We start from the raw sequence: 21,307 nt of genomic DNA, 5'->3' as shown, positions 1-21,307 counted from the left end.
TCGTTTATTTTGTTAAATTCTGCTATATTAGATTCAAAAGTAATTAGGATCAGGGGGAATGGATAATCTCAGTAAACTAATTAAACAGTATGTTAAACCAGTCTCAAGCATCATAGCTAAAGTTGAAGTGTGGCACGTGCCTGCCAGCACCATGAGAGCCTGGGGAAGATCACTTGCCATTCCTAACACAATCGGTCCCCCGGGAGAGGGATTTGATGACAATAAGCAGTCTGCACTTGTAGAATTCATTAGGCAGACAGGAGCAGCTGAGACAGCCACGTGCAGTGAGACATCTCCCCCGCCTGCAGGGACCTATGGCCCTCATTTCCTCATTCTTAGAAAAGAACTGCCACCCTACACATGACAGCTGGGCGGCCCCCAGGAGAGCACTTCCTCTCCTCCCCTCCCTGATTGCCTGCAAATGATGCAGCAGGTGAGCACATGACAAGACCCCAAGCATTCACTTGATGCGCTGGACCCAGGAGTAACCTCATCATCATATAAATGGCCTGGTCTCATATATTTCTCAATTTGTCAGACAGAAGAGGCAGACTCCACAGCTTTCTGCTCACTGCCACCCACACCCTATGCTTTCATTGTTTGCAAGGAAAGTAGCTATGAAGGACAACACAAAATTGTACAGCATCTCTCCTGCTAAAAAAAGCCTAAAAAGAAAACCCTTTAGTATATAGTTAGTGAAATCACTTAGTTCTCTTTCATATTACAGTTTTCTAAGCACACTGAAGTCAACAAGACTTCTCACATGGGGAGACATGGCACCGTTTATAGAATGCTGCATGATTCCAAGTCTGTTGTTGAAACCCTTGGGACCCAGGTCCTTTTTCAGATTAAATTAACATAAAGAAATGGAAAATACTACTTATAAATTTAGTTTATAAACTGCTTATACAGGTATGGGCTCTGTTATCCAGAAAGCTCCAAATTACGGGAAGGCCATCTACCATAGGCTTTATTATAATTGAATAATTCAAATTGATAATACACATTTCCTTTTTCTTAGTAATAATAAAACATTCAATTGTAATTGATCCCAACTAATATATCATTAATCCGTATTGGAGGCAAAACTATCCTATTGGGTTTATCTAAAGTTTCAATTATTTTTTATAGCAGTCTTAAGGAATGGTAATCCAAACTACAGAAAGACCTCTTATCCGGAAAACCACAGGTCCCAAGCATTTTAGATAATGGATTGCATACCTGTATTGTTTTTTAAATAGACAGTATGAAGACACAGCTGTATCCGGCAAAATTGAAATACTGGCAGATTAGCATTTATCAATGTGTGGGAACTGCCATACGGATTAACTTTGCGGTGGCTGCCAAAGATTTTTGGGAACGCCTAAATTATAAAACATTTAGTTAGGGACAATTCATATTAGAGATTCATCAATCTGGCAATTCAATCCAAATTTTTTTAATGCCATACTTAAAAGAGCTATATCAAATCACAAGCGCTGTGATATATAGTTCAGCATTACTACCCCACTTAAACACAGTTCTGGTGGAAATTGTGACGCAACAATTAATAATAATCTCGTATATCCTTGTTGTTTGTAGAGCATATTGTATCTGCCAGATTTAGGTCTCAAGATCACTTATTTTGGGTGCATATCAATATTTAAAAAACAACAATAGGCTGTATTTAGAAGGCAGAACTGGCTTACAGGTTACTTATATGCCACTAATTTTTTTTAATACGGATACGTTGGTTCTAAACATATTGTTTTTGCTTAAGTCTTAAACACCCCAGAACAGAGCAACTCAACAAACCATAATCACAACAGAATTCCCTACTATAAATAAAGCAAACACACTGCCATCAATTTTACCTCACATAACAGTGTCCTTCACCCCTTACTAAAGCAGAACTTATCACTATTAATCATTTCACATTATAGTGTATCCGAGTGCCATCCATCAACCTATATCCAGCAAAACTCTTTCATTACCCCCCAATGAACTCACATTTATTATCTCCCACCCCAACTTACTGGTTTAAGAATATGTATGGTGAGACTGATTTTTAAAATAAAAGCTTGGGATAAAGTTACATAAATATCCTGGATTTAGGCAAATATGGTTTGATTTTAGTTTTGCACCCCATATGTTCCAATCAGCCAACAGAAAACAACAAGACCTGATGTAAAATTTGAATCTGTTATTACCCACGATAAGCAAATGGACCGTAACTACCTAGCTTTGAAGGGTGGTGGGTACTATGGTTTCCTAGGATTCACAGAATATAGTACAATCAAAAATATGGATCTAAGTCCGGGAGTAATAATAGACGCTAAGGCATGTTTATGCCAACACAACGTACTAAGTATAATAAAACAAATGTGACAGATGTATAGAGTCATCCTTTATAATTAAGAAGGATTGTGTTAGCCAAGCAGATACATCTACTGCATAAAGGAGAGGAAGATTAGAAGGTGAAAATGCCAGACCATCCTGTTCTTTCTTCCCATCACTATGCAGTTTTCCCCTCATCAGGGGCTTCCCTTGCACATTAAAGGGTCATTTACTACTTACTATTTTGTTTTTCACGATTCATATTTTTCTTTGGGAAAAAGTGTGATGTTTTTGCCATATAGTATGTAACATAACTGGCACAAATTCAAAAGAAAAAAATATGCCATCTAAAAGCTGTTGAGGTCAATGTAGAAGTCAATAGCAGGTGTTCTTTTTACAACTGGAAGATCTTTGTTTGCTTCATGGTTTTAGAGGTTTTCGTTTTTTTTTTCACTTTCATTTGTGCAACAAGACGTGTTTTTCCGCATCTTTTTTCGTTCATGCTTTTTTTTTTTTCCTTTACAAAAAAAGGCTGTTTTAATAAATTGCGTGGCATTAACAGTTTAAGATAATGTGCTTTTTTTGTGGTTTCAAAAGCCTCTAAAACCATAAAAATGAAAATGTTGATAAATTGACCTATATAAAGTATCAAGTATGAAGCATCTACCTGAGGGAAGTGCAAACACCGGTTAGGTAAGTTAAAAAATATGGTGCAGGGCTGCATTTCATGAGAAGGGAATGGGCTCTTATTAAAACAAAAAATGCATGGAGTTGTGTAAAATACTGCAAGGGAACCTTCACACTAGCAGCAGATAGACATACCGTACTATTAAGATATATGCTTATTTATGCGACATGTAATTGTAAGTCAAACAATATTCTGTTTAACTATTAGTTCTTTGCAATAAAAGCTATGTTTTATGGAGATGGAGTTGTGGTTGACTTTTGTATGTTGTCCAGCGCTCCACTTTGTAGTATTAGATATGAGGGCATCCATTCCAATTAGAAGAAAGGAGTATCCATCTAAATATTTGGAAACGGTTGTTTTTTTTTTTTTTAATTTAGTGCAAGTTGTGGAATTCTCTCCCTGAACCAGTTGTACTGGCAGATACAAGAGATAGTTTCAAGGAGGAGTTGGATGGATTTTTAGCAGGTGATAAAATACAGGGTTTCTGAAAATTGTTCTTAATACCGGGCATTGGTCCGATTGCCATCTTGGAATCAGGAAGGAATTTTTTTCCCCGCTGAGGCAAATAGGAGAGGCTTCATATGGGGTCTTTCTGTGGATCAACTAGCATTTAGGCAAATTTTATGAAGACATAAAAGGTTGAACTTAATGGATGTATATTTTTTTTTTCAGCCCAAGTTACTATGTAAGTTACTATGGAATAATGTTCTGAACTAAAGCTCATTGACAAATAAACAATATAAAATATGAGATTTAAAGTAAGGAGAATGATTCTGAGTTTATATGCCTGGATAATGTATTGCAAACAAATCTAGATCATCTAGAGCAGTGCTGTCCAACTTCTGTGGTTCCGAGGGCTGGAATTTTTCTAGCCTAAATAAATGGTGGAGGGCTGATAATGGAAGCCAGTTTTGACCACTCCTCTTTTTTAAACCACACCCAAGGTACAAAAGATACTGGATAACCTTGAGGGTTGACCAATCGTGGCAAATACTGGTTTCTCAGTGAAGAGCTGTGTCTATAGGTAGATAAGTGTCTTTAGCCCTTTGTATTCAACCTTGATTCTTATTTGGTAAACATAATGGAAATATTACCATATATACTCGATTATAAGCCGAGGTACCTAATTTAACCCAAGAAAACTGGAAAAACTTATTGACTCGAGTATAAGCCTAGGGTGGGAAATGCAGCAGCCACTGCTAAGTTTCAATAATCAAATAATTAATATAGGACACTCAGTGTGACCCCCCTGTGAACTCTTCATAAAGAGAGAGATAAGAAAATGGGGAGCCGCTGTGAATGACTTTGAAGGCATGTTGCTGTTTTGGGGCTGCTCCACCCATGACCTGGTACAACAAGCTCAATATAAAATCCTACATAAGACTTTAGTTCATCTTTACGCTGCCTACTTGGAGACACAATATGGATATCAGGGTGCCTATGGAAAGCCAGCCAGTGGAAGGCTATAGAATTTTGAGGAAGCAGTGCTTATTATCAGTTGCGCAACCTTAATAGATGAACTCTGCCATCTCCTGTTGCCCCATGGGAACGGCTGTCAGGTTATGCTAAGAGCTGTACATGGATAACAGATGTAGGACTGATGTTTTGCCACCCCCATCCATGAGTTGATATACGCTGCGTTGACATTCATCTCCCCCGTGTCTGCCCGCCTGCGTCCGCATGTGCGAGCGCGCGTACGCACATGTGAACAGATACAGGGGAGACGAATGTCAGCACAGCATATATCGACTCGAGTATAAACCGAGGCTGAGTTTTTTAGCACATTTTTTGTGCTGAAAAACTCTGCTTATACTCGAGTATATATGGTAAATGGAGAGGGGATTTCACCTGATGTAAGATCTCTATATTTCACCATTTAATTACCAAAGGGGGTCAGACTTCATTCTACAATTTTTCACTCACGTTTCTAGTTATTTACAATGTTAAACTTGATGGGAGTTTCTATCTCCGTAGGTGTGGAACTGCCATGGGGGCAGCTTTTTCCCCTGCTATGCTAACCTGTATATGGGAAGCTGGCAGGAGACTCACTTCTTTGGTAAAAGAAACCGCACATTTATTGAAAATGTTTTCTGACCAATTAGATGCAGAAACATCACAGATCACAGAGGGTTTCTGGTTTTCTACTCTGCAGATAAAGGTGTAATAGTAACCTATTTTTCCAAGTGCCTGGCCAAATTGAATCCTTAAAATCATGTGATTTTTCATCACATAAACATGGAAGCTTAAAATGTTTCACCACACGCTGTGCACGTGATTGTCTTAAGCCCTTTCATAACCTAATTTGCATGCTCAAATTAGAATTTGGATCTAGCTGAATCTTTCATGCAGGATTCAACCAAATCCCAAAATAGTGGATTCAGTGCATCCCTACAAATAGCATATAAAGGTAAGTAGATTGCATCATGAAAACTAAAAACATCATTATTTTTCATATTATGTTTAAACATTTAATAAAACAAAAAAATATTCCCCATAGGTGTTTGTAGGAGTTAAATATTATAATTACTTGGAGGCATGTCTTTCATAACTATGACCCCACTCACATTACATTTGTTTGACCTCAGACATTGGGACATTTATACAGATATTGCTGGTACTCTGAGTTTGGATACCTTTGTGATCCTGGCTTATCCCCATAGGGACCTGTAAACAGCCAGCCAGTGACAGCCACACAATTGCTCACACACATACAGACTTTATAGGCTTCATGTTTATTTCTGCTGTAAATCCAGATTCTCGCTCCAATCCCATCCAGAGCTCAGAATGAAATTGCAGATAATGAAAAAGTTCAGAAAATTTACAGTGTGTCGGAAACCTCAGAGAGCCAGACGAAATTAAAGAACTGCTGAGACATAAATCATCATGGACAATTAGAAGTCAAAGCCTTTCTCCCTATCAGAAATGATGCATAATCCATGAAAAAAATGTGTGTGGGGGGGGGGGGGGTCACAAGTTACCAACATACTACAGAAAAATTAGCTGCCAGTCACCTCAAATCTTACAAAATCAGAATGATATAAAAAGAAAACAGCTATCCAAGAGAAACTGGGAGAATAGATTGGGTAGGGGGGAGCTATATGAATAAGGGCAGTGAACCGTTATCTACTTTTACAGATTGTGTATTATTCTGTATCTATATACTTGTCACTTAAAGCACATGGCATACAGAAGTGTGAGATCACTGTGGTCTGCTTAATAATCTCCACAGAGAGACTCTCAAAGTGCTTCCCTCCTGCCTACAAAACTGTACTATTATAGACAAGGCATTTCCTTCTCCTTCAAGAGAATGGGATGTTGGTGTCTATGCAAAAAGGCTTTGATCCACAGCCAACTGAATTCAGCATGTGAGAGGAAAGCAACAACATTTCACATAAAGCTTAAAAGGAGAAGGAAAGGTACAATCACTGGGGGTTGCCAAAATGTTAGGCGCCCCCTAGTGATAGTAATCACTTACCTGATACCCCAGCTGGTGCCCGGCAGCAGAAAACTGCACCGGCTCGGGGTACCTGCATGCAAGCGACCCTCTTCCTCCTGTCTTGATTCTTCGCAATGCTGGGCCCGACACATGCTTAGTACACTCTACTGCCTATGTGCGAATGGCAAGAAGACATAAGAGGGTAGAGGATCGCTTGCTTACAGGTTACCTTGGGCTGGTGCAGTTTTCTGCAAACAAGAGCACTGGCCCTGGGTATAAGGAAATTGATTACAATGACTGGGGCTGGGGTGCCTAAAAGTTTGGCACCCCCAGTGATCATACCTTTACTTCTCCTTTAAAAGAAACAAAACAAAACACCCTATTAATAATGTATTCACTTTATTTTCCAATAAATGTTCAAAAACATACTGGCATATATTAATCTGCACTGGGAGCTTTATTTATATACATAATTGCATTTTATCTACATCATTGGCACTGCCCATATTTGCAGGTAATCTCAAACATCCTAGACCATTACCATTGTTTTTGTATTTAGCAAGAGATATGTTTGCATAGTGAGTAGTGATGGACCCTAAGATCAGGCAGCTTAGGGTTGTAATTTAGGCAACCACTGCAGGTTTGGGTTGGGTGTGGGTTCGACTTCGGAAGTACACTTTTCCTCTGCTCCCAAAGTTTACCTCTCTTGGAACCTAAGATGTGCTCAGAAGCAGCATACAGAGCAGAAATACGAGGGAACAGGTTGGGTGCGGGTCCCACAATGTCAAGATTTTGCAGATTAGGGTAGTGTGTGGGTTGAATTTTTCCTGACTCGCACCACTACTGGGGAGAGGCAAGTGTAGAACATAATAAGCATGTTCAGCTGGCAGTGGTCGTCAGACTTTTTCAGTTCAAACCCTTGGAGGTACAACCTTTTGTCAGGGCCTCTTAGCTCACAACAAAGTTGTCTATAAAAGACAATTTATCATTTTTGCCATTCACGCTGGTGTAGCCTAAAGAGAAAAAAGGCTTTCTGCTGAAATCTTGCACTAACTGGACTTTAGTTTGCCCCTCCCCCCAGATGGACCAGCTTGGGAACCACTGGACTGAGTTGAAAAATAAATGTTGAAAACTAATATTATACAACACTGTAGAATAAGTTTTCTCCCAAAATATTACCTGCAGCAGAGTCAAAAAGGCAGAAGAGATCAGAAACATAATATATCTGTGCTGAATTCCATTCAAGTTTCATTTCATCTGCTAAAAAAGACCAAGGAACCTGTGTTTTCCTATTGTTGGATCTATTTCAGAGCATAGAATCCTTGAGGTTTATTATAGTGTATTTAGTACCCTACATGATGAAGATATAAATGTCAGGCTTTCATAAAAACGTAGAACTCCAAAGCAGGATTTAGTGTCTTTCTACCGAGCCCCTGATGTGCTGAGCTATAAAAATATTTCTGGCCAGAACTTCACAGTGATGGTATTAGCAGGTGAGAGTGTTATAAATACAAAATGCCAACAGGGCTGCTCACTCTTCCTTCAGCAATATATAAAAGGGTTGCCCACATGTCCTGTGGAAGTGGATATTTTGAAGATGACAGTGTAGAATGTGGCTCACTGTGGAAGGTTAGGTATGTGCAAGTGGACTGCATTTCAATGCATATATCCATTAAAAGCAAATCAAGGGATTGTTATAGATTTACTTAAGTGATTCTATCATTATTCCTCATTTATAGTTATATGTAATATTAATCAACCCTTTAAATTAATTACATGAATCTCTGCCTATTATAGAAGATGTACATAGAAAATTAGCTTGTGACTGCAAATGATCTGCATTCAAAAAAAACTCTCTTCAATCAATGTTTTTTTTTTTTTTAAATCATCCTTCCCCAAAACACTGGATATATTTTTTCTGGTTGCCAGACAACCAGATCAGAGTCTTCACTGATTACTCTGCATGTACTACAAATGTTTATGTATAGCTAAAGAAAAGTATAAGAAAAATAGAAGTAGAGAAAAAAACACTCAAGGTTTATTAACCTTCTCAAGGAATTCAGATTAAATCTTGGCATCAATAATATACCTAATTTGAATAATTTTCTATGTTAGAAGAAGATATTCTGCTGTATTAAGACTGAAAACCATCCTAAATATTGTAACAAAGCTGTACAGCAGCCAAATTGTAACTCCATACGCAGCATATCACTTGCTGCCCCTATGAGGCCAAAATTAAAAATTGCAGTCTGTATAAACAAGAAGAACAGGAAAATTTGACTAGGTTGTAAAAAAAACACCAAGTACTCATTGGCACGTCAATATCTGCTCCCTATATGCACTCACAGGGGAAATAAGTTCCAGCAAGTGCAACTGTAAGAATTAGCAGATCGGATTCCATTGTCTTTTTCTCTGCAAAACAGCCCTGGATGCCAATAGGTCAATTGGCTCAAGCATGCCTATTAGGGATGCACCGAATCCAGGATTCGGTTCGGTATTTGGCCGAATCAACGCTCCTGGCCAAACGGAAGCCTAAAAATCATGTGATTTTTTTTTGTGACACAAGTTGAATTTTTTCATGGATGTGTTTTTTTTCTGTCTTTTTATACTTGCCAGTATGTGGGATACCTTGCAGTTATTGCATCACGACTGCGGCACTGGTCACATAACAGCCCTTTTCCTTTAAATGAACTGAATTGTGTAGTTACTGAGCCAGATAATTCAGTAGTCTGTTACATCTTTATAATCACACAGAGTCTACCCCCATATGTAAAAAGGTACAAAGTTTGCCCAGGAGTAAAAACCTATAGCATATAAACAACAACAAGAGATCCTCTGCACTTACCCATTATCAATATATATATATAGGACATTAAGACATTATGTGCATTAAGCTACTAAAAAATGCCCTCCCCTTTAAGCAAAACAGGCATTGTTTGTCCATATATTGCAATATACTTCAAGCTGGCCAACTGCGTCAAAGTCATCCCTTCTGGCCAGTACTACAACGACTTATGCGATTCATTAAGAATTCTACTACTTCAATATACATTTAGCAAAGGGACTAAGTTAAATGTATATTGAAGCAGTAGAATTCTTAATGAATCGCATAAGTCGGTGTAGTACTGGCCACAAGGGATGACTTTGATGCAGTTGGCCAGCTTGAAGTATATTGCAATATATGGACAAACAATCCCTGTTTTGCCTAAAGGACATGTAAAGGCAAAGTCACTTGGGGGTGCCAAAATGTTAGGCACCCCCAAGTGACTTTAATCGCCTACCTTTTACCCTGGGCTGGTACCAGCCCCTGTTGGGAGAGAACAGCACCAGCCCGGGGTAGCTGCAGTGCTTCCTTCTTCGCGAGCACGCGCGCATGTGCAGTAGAGTGAAAAGCCGAACTTTAACAGAGAAGTCGGCTTTTCACTCTACCGCGCATGCGCCCACCGCATAGTTGCAGCTTAACGAAGCAGGAAGGAGGAAGCGCATCACTCCAGGTACCCTGGGCTGGTGCTGTTTTCTCCTAACAGGGGCACAAGGTAAGCGATTAAAGTCACTTGGGGGTGCCTAACATTTTGGCACCCCCAAGTGACTTTGCCTTTCCTTGTCCTTTAAAGGGGAGGGCATTTCTTAGTAGCTTAATGCACAGAATGTATTAATGTTCTATATATATATTGATAATGGGCGAGTGCAGAGGATCTCTTGTTGTTGTTGTTTATATGTATTTTGTGGTCACAACCTCATTGCACCCCTGCCTAATGGTTTAAAATTTAGTGGTTGAGCACAACTTTCCCTATTTTTGCTAAAAACCTACAGCAACCACTGAGATATTTACTTTTAAACAGGTAACCAGGAAATGCTACATGCTGATTGGCTGCTAAAGGTAGTAGGAAGTGTAGAAAACTTTGAACTTTATATTACATAATCCCCTTAATTAGTTAATGACAGTAGTTGATATTAATGTACACTAAAACTTTGTCTTTTTATTTGGCTGCCGGACTCCAAGAACAATTTAAAATCATTTATGGGTAAAACCTGGCTCTGGATACTACAAATACCTTGCAAATTACATAATGTGCTACTATCTATATAGTTGCTTGTTGGCATTATAAAAGTTTACCGTAACACAGATATTTTGGATACTCACATTCATCCAGTCCCAACTGATAGGCAAGGTTCTGCAAGCCCCGCACCTTCTCCATCAAGTTGGCTGTGGTAAGGCTTCCCAGCTCTGAACAAAAACAAACATATATTGGGGACAAACAACAACTTATAACTGAAAAATCTAAAGACATGCAGCATTAATGAACGCATTTATCAATGCAAAATGGTGAGGACCAGCAGCGTGGCCTACACAAAAACACTCCAAGAAAAACAAGTCAATTAATACAGTAAATGAAGGGGAGCTTTTACCTTCAACTAACTTTAGGTACGGTGTAATGAATTCTAAACTGTTTGCAAATGGTGTTTGTTTTTTGTGTATTTTAATTATTTAATTTTTGCTAAACAGCTCTCAGTCATGGAATTTAAACTATCTAGTTGCAAGGGGATTGTTACAACAGTTATTATAGCAGTTTTGAAATGAAAAAGGAAAATGAAAAGCAGAGGGCGTGAAAATAAAAATAAGAAGAAAAATACAAATAACAATAAAATGCAGTCAAACAGTCAAAAAAAAAAAAAACCATCCTTGTGAAGGAATTTAACGAATACTGAACCGAATCCTAATATGCATATGCAAATAGGTTTAATCCAGGGGGCAAAAATCTGTGCATGAAAACAAAAACCCCCTGCAAATTTCGTAAACATGTGATTTAAAAGGATTTGGAATCGGCTTGGCCGTGCATTTGGAGAAACTGATTCTCTGCAGTCTACAAATGTATTATTATTCATTTGTATTTCTTAATTTTCGTTAGAGGTCCCACCTATTCATATTCTAGTCTGCCTTTCAACCACTAGGGTTGCTAGAAATCAGCAGTTGAAATTTCCACTTGCAGCTACAGAACACAAAATATAAAACGCTAAAAAAAATTAAAAATGAAGCTCAATTATAGTATCTCTTAAAAAACAGGGCTGCCCTAGGCACCGGCCCTTAGCCTGCTCCCTTCTCCTAAGATTGGTGGATGTGTCATGGGAGTACGTGCCAATCGCAGGAGAAACACATCCACCCATCAAGCACTGGATTTATCAGCAAGTATCTGGCAGTGAGCTGGGGGAACATTTTAGGTGATTCTTTTCAATTTACCATAAAGGTGGGCTTCCCAGTGGTAAATATGGCCCTGCTTAGAATACTATTGTCTACATATAAAGAATTTAATGGGGCAGTCCACTTTTGGACCCATAAGGTTAATATGCCCCTATGGCTTTAAACCCTAAAACTTCCTTAGTTTATGCTGTTACTGGGCAAAAACCTATGTATTTAGTTTATCCTTTGCACTTGTGCCTTATTGGTGTACAGGTTGACTCCACCCTTTGCACTCCAATATGGTGTGTAGCAAAGGGGTGGGTCTTCCTCTTTGGCTGCCTTTGTGTCTCAGGTGAAGGTCCACTGAGCCTGGGATCAACAAGGTCCCTGTAAAGCCATACTTTACCCTAGAGTCATCACCTACTCTAGTGAAGTCGGGGACAGGGACCACATGAATGAGGACCAGTTAGATAGTTACTCTCGTCGAGCACTCTCTAGGAAAGTGAGATATAGAGGGAAGGAAGCAAGAGCCGTTTCGGCTCCACCAAGGAAAGTAGCTGGAAGTACCCTTCCATACTGGCAATGTTGCCTCAGCATAGGGCCACGATTAAGACATAGGAGACAGGCAGTATCTAAACCCTGATCCACAGTCGGCTGTAGGACTCAAGCTGACCAGGTGCATTTACCCAGCCCAGACTCTAAAGGAGGTGGGATAAACCGGTGTACATCCTCTCTTTGCTGTCCTTAGAGTACTACTATCATATAACATCTGTAGGAGAGTATATTGCTTAACCCTGCGCATTGATTGTCTCTGACAAAAAAACAAGTTCTATTGTTTCAACTGCAAGAATCTTCTGGCGTCCATCTTTGCTAATTTGCACTGCACACAGCTATAGTGAGTTGTAGTTGCACTACACCAGGGGTGGGTAAACTACGGCCCACGGGCCACGTCCGGCCCCTTGGCCTTTTTAATCCGGCCCACCGACGATGCCAAGTCTCATCACGCGAGACTTGGTGTCATTGGCGGGCCGGAATTAAACAGACTAAGGGGGCGTAACGCTGGCCTGGCCCTGCCTTCCCTGGCCCGGTCTGGCCCGGGGGTAAGTAAATGTGGCCCGTGAGCCAAAAAGTTTGCCCACCCCTGCACTACACCCTAGCTCCACTGGTCATTTCCATTTAGCGAAGGCCCATCCTGAAGGATTGAGACGCATGTACCCCATGCTCTAAACCTATACTAGCCGTGCTTTGGCCTGTTCACAGCAAATAGGGGTTACACTAACTTTTAGTATGATGTAGACCTTGATATTTGAGACAATTTGCAACTGGTCTTCATCTTTTATTTTTAGTGATTTTACAGTTATTTAGATTTTTGTTCAGCAGCTCTTCAGTTTGGCATATTGGCAGCTGGTTGCTAGGGTCTTATTTGCCTTAGAAACCAAACAGTTATTTGAAGGAGAGACTGGAATATGAATACATAAGGGTCCAAATATGAGATAATCAATAAAACTGTAACCTCAAAGAGCAATAATTTTTGGCTGCCAGTGTCAGAGAGCCCCCATTTGAAAACTAAAAAGAGGCAAAAGAGGAAGGCATATATTTCATAAACTATATATTTATAAAGACCAATTGCAAAGTTGCTAGGAATCGGACATTCTGTACACATACTAAAAGGTAGCTTACAGGTGAAACGCCGATTCAAGACCACCTTATCCTTTAAAGGAGAAGGAAAAGTCACTTAGGGGTGCCAAAATATTAGGCACCCTCAAGTGACTTTAACCGCTTACCTTGTACCCCGGGCTGGTGCCCCTGTTCGGAGAAAACAGCACCTGCCCGGGGTACCTGTAGCGGAGCGCTTCCTCCTTCCTGGTTCCTTTTCCTAAAATGGAAGCAGTGGGCAAATGCGCAGTAGAGTGAAAAGCCGACTTTTCTGTTAAAGTTCGGCTTTTCACTCTACTGCGCATGCGCACGCACGGAACCAGGAAGGAGGAAGCGATCGCAGCTACCCGGGCTGGTGCTGTTCTCTCCAAACAGGGGCGCCTAAAAGGTAGGCGATTTAAGTCACTTGGGGGTGCCTAACATTTTGGCAAGTGACTTTGCCTTTCTTTCTCCTTTAAGGAGAGTACCAGCAGGAAAATTACATTGCGCAGTTTTCTATCAAACTAACTGATATCTATATTATAAGTCCAGATATAGGCAGCACACCATACAATAGGGGTTGCGACCCGGGTGCCAGTGCAAATCAATAAAATACAAATGCAACAAGTGACGGCACTCACAGGATTTACACAATAGCAAAAAGTAGCAGATATGTGTGTGTGTGCGGCTATATATATATATATATATATATATATATACACAGAAAAGAACAGAGCACACCCTAATAGTAATCAAATGCCCCAGGTGCTTGCCAAAACCATGTATATAGCAAGACAATGAGCCGCACACGCAGGGACTTTGTTAGAAAACAAAATTTTTTTTAATGAAAACGATCCAACGTTTCGAGCACCAACTGTGCTCTTCCTCAGGGACAAACCAAAAGACAGTGCAAACCTCACCCCCCATAAATACCCCACCACAACAAAAAGGGCGCCAAAAAAAGTATCGGTAACCAATGTACATGAACTGTGCTGGTACTGGTAGAAAGAACATAAAGGAAAAAGTTTCAAAATAGTAAAAGGTGATAGAACAGAAATAAACACAGCTTGTGCAATGTAACAATATGGATAACAACAATATCAATGATCAGGGAAATGTATATAATGCAGATCGCTAGTCAACCAAAAATAAAGGAAGCAAAAGTGCAGACATACAGGAAAACAAAGCAGATAAGGGAAACTGCAGTATGAGGGAGTACAACCAAAGAAAGCAATGAAGATCGTACATATCTACACATATACACAGTTAGTAAATTAATGGGTCACCTGCCTAGAAGACAGCTAAAGAATTATATTAATCAATCAAAGCTTGTACTGGCCAGTTTGGGAAGAGGTAGGGATAAAGCCAAAATACACTGAAACATTACAAATATTATTTGTCAGTCGTCATAACTACTATATGTTAGAGAAGCTTCAGGATGTAAAATACCAAATCCTAAATGTTAATGTCTGGTCTACAGCAAATTAACATTGTTGTGGTTCTGTTACAGACCGATGAATCAAACTTGGCCCTTATCTAAAAGTTGTCAGAATAGGTTACAGAGACTAATGGCCTGTAAATAACTTAACTGCAATACATTTTTAACTAAGCATCTCCATAAATTTTAGTCCCTTATTTAAGTCAAAAGCCCTATACACCAGGTACACTTCTGCCATGAAGCAAGATATAAAACTTCCATCAGGTAACACTATCAGGGGAGACAAAAAACTGCCCTGGAACAAAATTTCAGCTCTTTTAAAAAGAGCAGCATGCACCCTTTTCAACATGATAGCAACGAATCTGGCTTATGTTGAACATAGTTTTTTGTTTAATTAAACAAAAAGTATATTTTTTGTTATTTCTTGAGCTAAAAGGGAAATTGAATCTTCTCCATGTTTAGTCCTTGTAAGGTAGATAACTAAATTACCAGTACACAGATAAACACAAGTCTATTATGCAAGGGGATTATCTGTGCTGTGTTAATCTAATTATCTACCTTGCAGGAACTACACAGAGTAGGTTTAATTTCCATTTCAGCCCCCCTTCAACCCTGTCCAAGCATAACCGATTTGTTATGGATCTTTGAACATATAGAGCACTTGAGAAATATTACTGTAAAGGGAAAAAAGGTGCAGTTTTCCATCCTTACCTTTCAGCATATCTATGTCATCATTCTCAAGTTCTGCCATCCATTTACGAGGTGTGCTTTTGATTGGCTAATAAACAACAATGGGATGATAGAAACTTTAGATATTATGTTGGAAAAATCCTCCAAAATCTTATTTTCTATGCAATTGATGCTTTACATACACCTTCTTTTACTCTTACAGTATGCAGTTACTAATACTTCACTTTAGGCAAATTAACTAAACTTAACTTACATTATTTACTTTTTAGAAATTCGAATAAACTAATTTCCACGAACGTCTGACATTTACCAAAGAGTCTGAACAGAAGAAATACGGGTGGGAAAGTTGCAGAAAAGTTGAGAAACTGCGACTTTTTCAAATTGTTGCACCAAAACATTTTGACTTTTTCAGATTGTCACGCAAAAAAACAGCGGCAAAAATGCAAAATAAAGGAGTTTCCAGGGAAGGGAGGAGATATCTGCCATTGTTGGATTTGTAACCGTTTTGTCGCATAGTAAATCTCAAAAACAGTCACGGCTTTTTTTCTGCGACTTTTAGCACTAAAAACAGTTGGGAAAAAAAAAATCAAACCATTAGTAAATGGCCCCCTAACATTGCTCTATTTTGATGGCTTTTAGGCTGTGAGTATATTAGCACTACTGAACATATGTTATATTGTTTTTTATATCACATTTAACAAAATACCTACCACACTATGTCTTAGTAATGTTTCTATAAAACTAAATAACTTACTTGGTGTTCACTACACAGGAGTTTATGATTAATTAAAGAAAAATAAGAAACACATTAGCAGACCAGAGGAACTGTTAAATGGTTTCAAACAGAAGCCTAAGGCTAATGTCACACGGGCATACGCTCGGGTGAAGGCACATGTAGTCCGACCCTGGATTCAGGTGTTTCTTCCCTAGGCATACCTGAAGTTTTCCAAAACTTGTCTGTTAAGTTGTTTTTATCAGCAATAGTATCACATGCATTATTTTTATTTTTTTTTTAATTTATTGTACTCTCCAACCACACATTTACTTTTTGCCCCTGGTACACCCTGTTCTCCTTGTGTTTTAGCGCACGTTTCATGCTGGAAATCATGCTACCTACTGAAAAATGCCATGGAGTCAATTGCTCTTTATAGAAAATAAATAACAAAATAGCCCATTATTTGAAAAAAACACTCAAAGGATTTTTGAAACCACAAAAAAAAACACCTCATTTTCACTAAAACCACTAATGCCAAGTCCTTTATAAAAAAGCCTAATATAAAAAACACAAATGAAAAACCACAAAAAAATTTGAATAAGAATACTAGAATCCTCGGAAACAGAAAAAACAGCAAAACTATTAAAAACATGAATTAAATAAAGATTGTTACAGTTTGCCTAGGAGAGCTCCCACTGACTTCTGCCCCGACTGCTTTTAGGTGGCGAAGTTTTGTATTAGGGTTTTTGCCATCTTTATGCATGCCTCTGCCCATTATTTTAACATTCTTACTAAAGTTATTTGGTTGATGCTTGCTGCCTCCTGTTTGACTCAATGGACCAGTCCCTAAATTAATTTTGCATTTTAAAACAATTCTCTTTATTTCTCTATCTTAGTGCTACGTTTTGTACAAAAATCATGCACAGAAAGTAAAAGTCAATATTAAGTTAACTAAAAGGGCTTCTTTAAAAAAACTAACATTGGCTTCTTTGGAAAAGCAGAAAAAAAACAGAGGGCAGATGCAATGAAAAATTATATAATAAAAAGTAGTAACACCAACAATATTTCACATATTTCAAGATACATTGTAAAACAAAGCCATACTGTATATAAGCTAATAGAGGAATTAAGTTATACATACACTTTTAAAAGAAGCAGCAAACTCTGCAACTCCTGGGACTGTAAGAAACGAGGAGAACAAGTTACATAGCTGGCAAAGATGAAAGTTCAGCCTATTATTGTCTATTATCCTGTCTATTACACATAGGGTGTATTCTTCCCCCCATATTTACCAGCTGTTGATGTGCCTGTGCAGCCCGTCATTTGGTTAAATGGAATCTACCTGTCACTAGGAACTGCAGCCTCTAACATAAAGTGAGTGAGAATATTGATTTTATTTTTGAAACTGAAATAATTTGGTATTTCAATCCCAGTGCTACAATCCACACAGTAATAAATTCTGCAAGTGCAGTATATTCATCAAGAATGAAACTGCAATTGTGAGATACAAGAGTTTCTCATAGGTTAGGAAACTGTACTAGTTGCCAGTGCATGAGTCATGAGTCTTGGAGTTTTTCAAGACATGCAAATAGGTACAATAGCACTTAATGCCCTTCTCACAGTCCATATGATGGAAGCATAGCTGGGCATAAGAGTACCTGCTCAGAAAATCTTTTTGTAAATTGAAATTGATTTATATAAGGTAGAAGGAACAAAGTAGAGATCACTTACGCTGCTCAGGCCACAAGTCTGGTGATGCTCGATCCAGTTTCTCAAAGCTCAGTAGTGAGGTCTCCAGATCTGCATCTAAACCGCACAACATTCAATTTCAGTAGTTAGGTACACTCATAAACAAGTGAATAAACATTTTGAAAACGTTTGCTGATTAACAGCTTAAAGGAACAGTAACACCAAAAAATATATATATTTTAAAGAAATTAAACTATAATGTACTGGACTGGTAAAAGTTTTGTGTTTGCTTCAGAAACACTACTAGAGTTTATATAAACCCTGGTGTGTAGCCATGGGGGCAGCCATTCAAAAGAAGAAAAGGCACAGGTTATATAGCAGCTAACAGATAAACCCTGTAGAATACAATGGTGTCTTATCTGTTATCTGCTATGTACCCTGTGCCTTTTCTCCTTTTTTCCAGCTTCAATGGCTGCCCCCATGGCTACACAGCAGCTTATTTATATAAACTATAGTAGTGTTCCTGAAGCAAACACCCCAGTTTTACCAGTGCAGGGCCACAGTATGTTATATTTCAATTACTTTAAAACACTTTCATTTTTTGGTGTTACTGTTCCTTTAAATGCCAAAACTATTTTTGAATAGTCAACTAAGTGAAATCTTGTGACTTTGTGACCTTAGCTACTTACTTCCCACTGGTTTTAAAGGGGCAGTGTCACCTCTAGCTCAAAATCAGATCAATAAATAGTATGGTGTTTGTTTATACAAAGCTTATTGGCCCTATTTAAACTCAGTTGATAGCGGTTAAAATAGGTAGATAAAGTAAAAACTAAATAATAATACATAAGTATACTATATTATACATACATTCTATTTATCTTGCTTGTGTTGAAAAAAGTGTAAAGTTCATTTTTTTGTTTTAATCATTGTATTAGTATTCAAGAAAACATACAGGTGAACGTGGAATCTCATTCAAAATAGAGAGATCATAAAAGGTAAGCATTGAAAAGTAAACAATTACAATCTTACATAAAACTAATTGTAATAATATTTAATATATTAAAGTTACTAGAGTTCAAGAAAAAATTTGTGCCAAGTATTATTTTCATGGCTAGGATTACGTATAGTAGGAATCCATTTTAATGATAAAGGATGTCATGTATCTTATCTCTTTCCTTATTTTCCAAGCTTTGCAAATATTTTCCATTTTGATGTAAATTTTAAATGGTGTTTTCAAGCTATCGAATCTGAAATGAATAGTTTCATTTTTACAAAGATTTAGTTCTGCTTAAATGTCAGTGAATGAGGGAGGGGAGGACTCAATCCACTATTTAAATATAACTCTTTTAGCTGCAACCAAAGTCAATTTGATGTAATTCAGAATGTGGAGAATTCCAGTCTTTAGACTTGCCTGTGATTAAGTGCATCTTTAAACAGAGCTCTTTTCCATTTAAAAGTTGGATCTAGGCTACAAACCATCCAGTGTGATATGTAAAAGCATGTACTAACAGCTAAGTAAATAAAGTGTTTGGGTCATATGAACAAATCCATTAGTACAAATGAAAATCTCTATGAATTTCACTCATTAAAGGATGATAAAAGCTAAAATCATTGGCAGGCTCCAATTTGTTAGTCATCCCCCCATGATTATATTTACAGAGCAGAGACCCAAAGCTTGCATTTTTTCTGCAGAGTGTGCCATAACCATTTTTCCCTGCTCTTTCCAAAGCTCCTCTATTGCCCTGGGTAAGCAGAGTCCAGTAATTGTTCAGTGAGTTTTGTACTGTGCACAATGTGAACAACTTCTCTTGTTGATGATTACAATCATGGGGGGTGGCTGACAACTTGGCAACCCCAGTGAATTTTGCTAGCATTGTGTTTTAAGAAGGTATCATGCTTGCAAACCATGCTTACTACTTGCAGAGTATAATTTGAGAAAAAAAATACGTAAAAGCCACACAACAGGTTAAAACTGGTATAATTCCCCTTGTAAACTATAGCTGTGAATGCGTTCAAAGGGAAAAAAACAAGTTAAATTGAGCGTTATCCATTAACTATTGCAAGTAAACTCTCACTCATACCCCACAAAGATCTCAGCACATAGATTTGAGGTAACAAAAACAGTATAGACCTTTGCTCAAACGAAGTAAAATAAAGAGGACATATACTCTTGCTATTCTTTTAAAAGATAAAAAAAATCTTATTTTGGTAGGGTTCTGTTATAAAGTACCTCACTCTTCCTAAACCTGTATGCAGGAGAGTTTATTTCTGCAAGGTTTTACTTCTTCTGCTCTTACTGTATCTTTTTTTCTGTTACCATTTTCAAGTCACTCCCACCTGTAGGTATAGACTGGCTATCTGTGGATCCAGGGGAATGCCAGATGGGCTGCTGTTAGATGCCAGACATTTATTAGCCAGGTGGGGGCTGTTTGGGCATTACACCAAAAGGACATTACACCAAAAGGATCTAGGCTATTCATACAAAACAAGCTAGATTTTAACTTTTCTTGTTGGCAAGGTGTATTCACAAGAATACATTTTCACACACTAGAGTAACCAAGTAGCATTGTGGTAAAGTGGTCGGAATTCTTGCCCTTCTGTGTTAGGGTTCTGGGTTCAACTCACAAAGCTTTTACACAAATTTTTTACATGTATGTTGATAGGAAGAGTTTGGGTTTACGTAGTATACTTTGGGTCATTAGGATTAGGCTAGACTGTATAATACTTTTTTCATGAGCGTGAATATCTCGTATATAATTTTGGGACATTAGGTTTGTGATTATGATAATGTTTAGCTAAAATAAAGCACTCTTTTCTTTAATTGCCTTTAGTAGCTTGATCACTGAGCTATATCCACACTAGGATCTAACAGCTTTACGCATGTGCACTATGCTACATTCGTCTATGAGTAGTAGTATTTAGGTTAATGTCTGTACATTGGCAACATCCCAAATTGTGCAAGTACACCTTCCTACAAACTAGACGAAGCCGAAGGCTTGTACACTTTCCACCTGATGTCAATAGGAAGCCTTATTACATGTGAAAAGTAAAAGAAGGATCAGTTCATTGTCTGCGGCTAATTATTGACATGGCTAGGGATCACCAGAGCAGCACAGAACATCGCAATGCATTCACTGTTATTTTCAAGGTTTAATGATAAACTCCCAGTACTTTCTCGACAGAGTAACCATGCGCAGCGGGAACACACATCGGCTTTACCCTGCTGCTAGAAGCAATTATCGGATACATATATGTAGAATACTTTCCTCTAAGCCCATTAGTGTACCTACAAATTAAAAACAACCGCTTACCATCCGTAACTGCCGCCATTTTCTCACTTGTCACGTGACAGAAATAGACTTAAACATTCCATCTTGGTACACCCAATTTGACGCTCTATACTTAAGCGCCATATTGCTGCACCCACCCATAGCTTACACAAACGTCTATTTTTTAAAGACTAAAGTTAACTTGTACAATAATGTTTTAACCATTAAGGCATGGTGCGATGCACTGCCTTT

General features: G+C 38.3%; 1 protein-coding gene across 2 annotated transcripts in view; it reads right to left on the bottom strand.

Annotated features, from left to right (window-relative positions):
* Nucleotides 1-21,298, bottom strand: part of lin52 (lin-52 DREAM MuvB core complex component) — a 35,797-nt gene extending 14,499 nt beyond the window's left edge. Inside the window, exons 1-6 of one of the 2 annotated variants that reach the window (XM_012968442.3) lie at nt 21,098-21,298; nt 17,829-17,903; nt 17,239-17,276; nt 15,404-15,470; nt 10,585-10,668; nt 5,716-5,867 (exon numbers count right to left, since the gene is read on the bottom strand). In XM_012968442.3, the coding sequence (XP_012823896.1) occupies nt 5,860-5,867; nt 10,585-10,668; nt 15,404-15,470; nt 17,239-17,276; nt 17,829-17,903; nt 21,098-21,116 (291 nt within the window). In that variant the 5' untranslated portion in view covers nt 21,117-21,298 and the 3' untranslated portion in view covers nt 5,716-5,859. Of the gene's footprint in view, nt 1-5,715; nt 5,868-10,584; nt 10,669-15,403; nt 15,471-17,238; nt 17,277-17,828; nt 17,904-21,097 lie in introns of those variants that run through there. The other variant, NM_001016782.4, reaches the window with a different exon arrangement.
* Nucleotides 21,299-21,307: the final 9 nt, after the last annotated feature.

The sequence above is a fragment of the Xenopus tropicalis genome, chromosome 8 (assembly GCF_000004195.4).
Source record: "Xenopus tropicalis strain Nigerian chromosome 8, UCB_Xtro_10.0, whole genome shotgun sequence".
In the NCBI taxonomy this organism is placed as follows: Eukaryota; Metazoa; Chordata; class Amphibia; order Anura; family Pipidae; genus Xenopus; species Xenopus tropicalis.
Note: the sequence above shows the minus strand (reverse complement) of the source record. Positions and strands in the feature narration are given on the sequence as shown.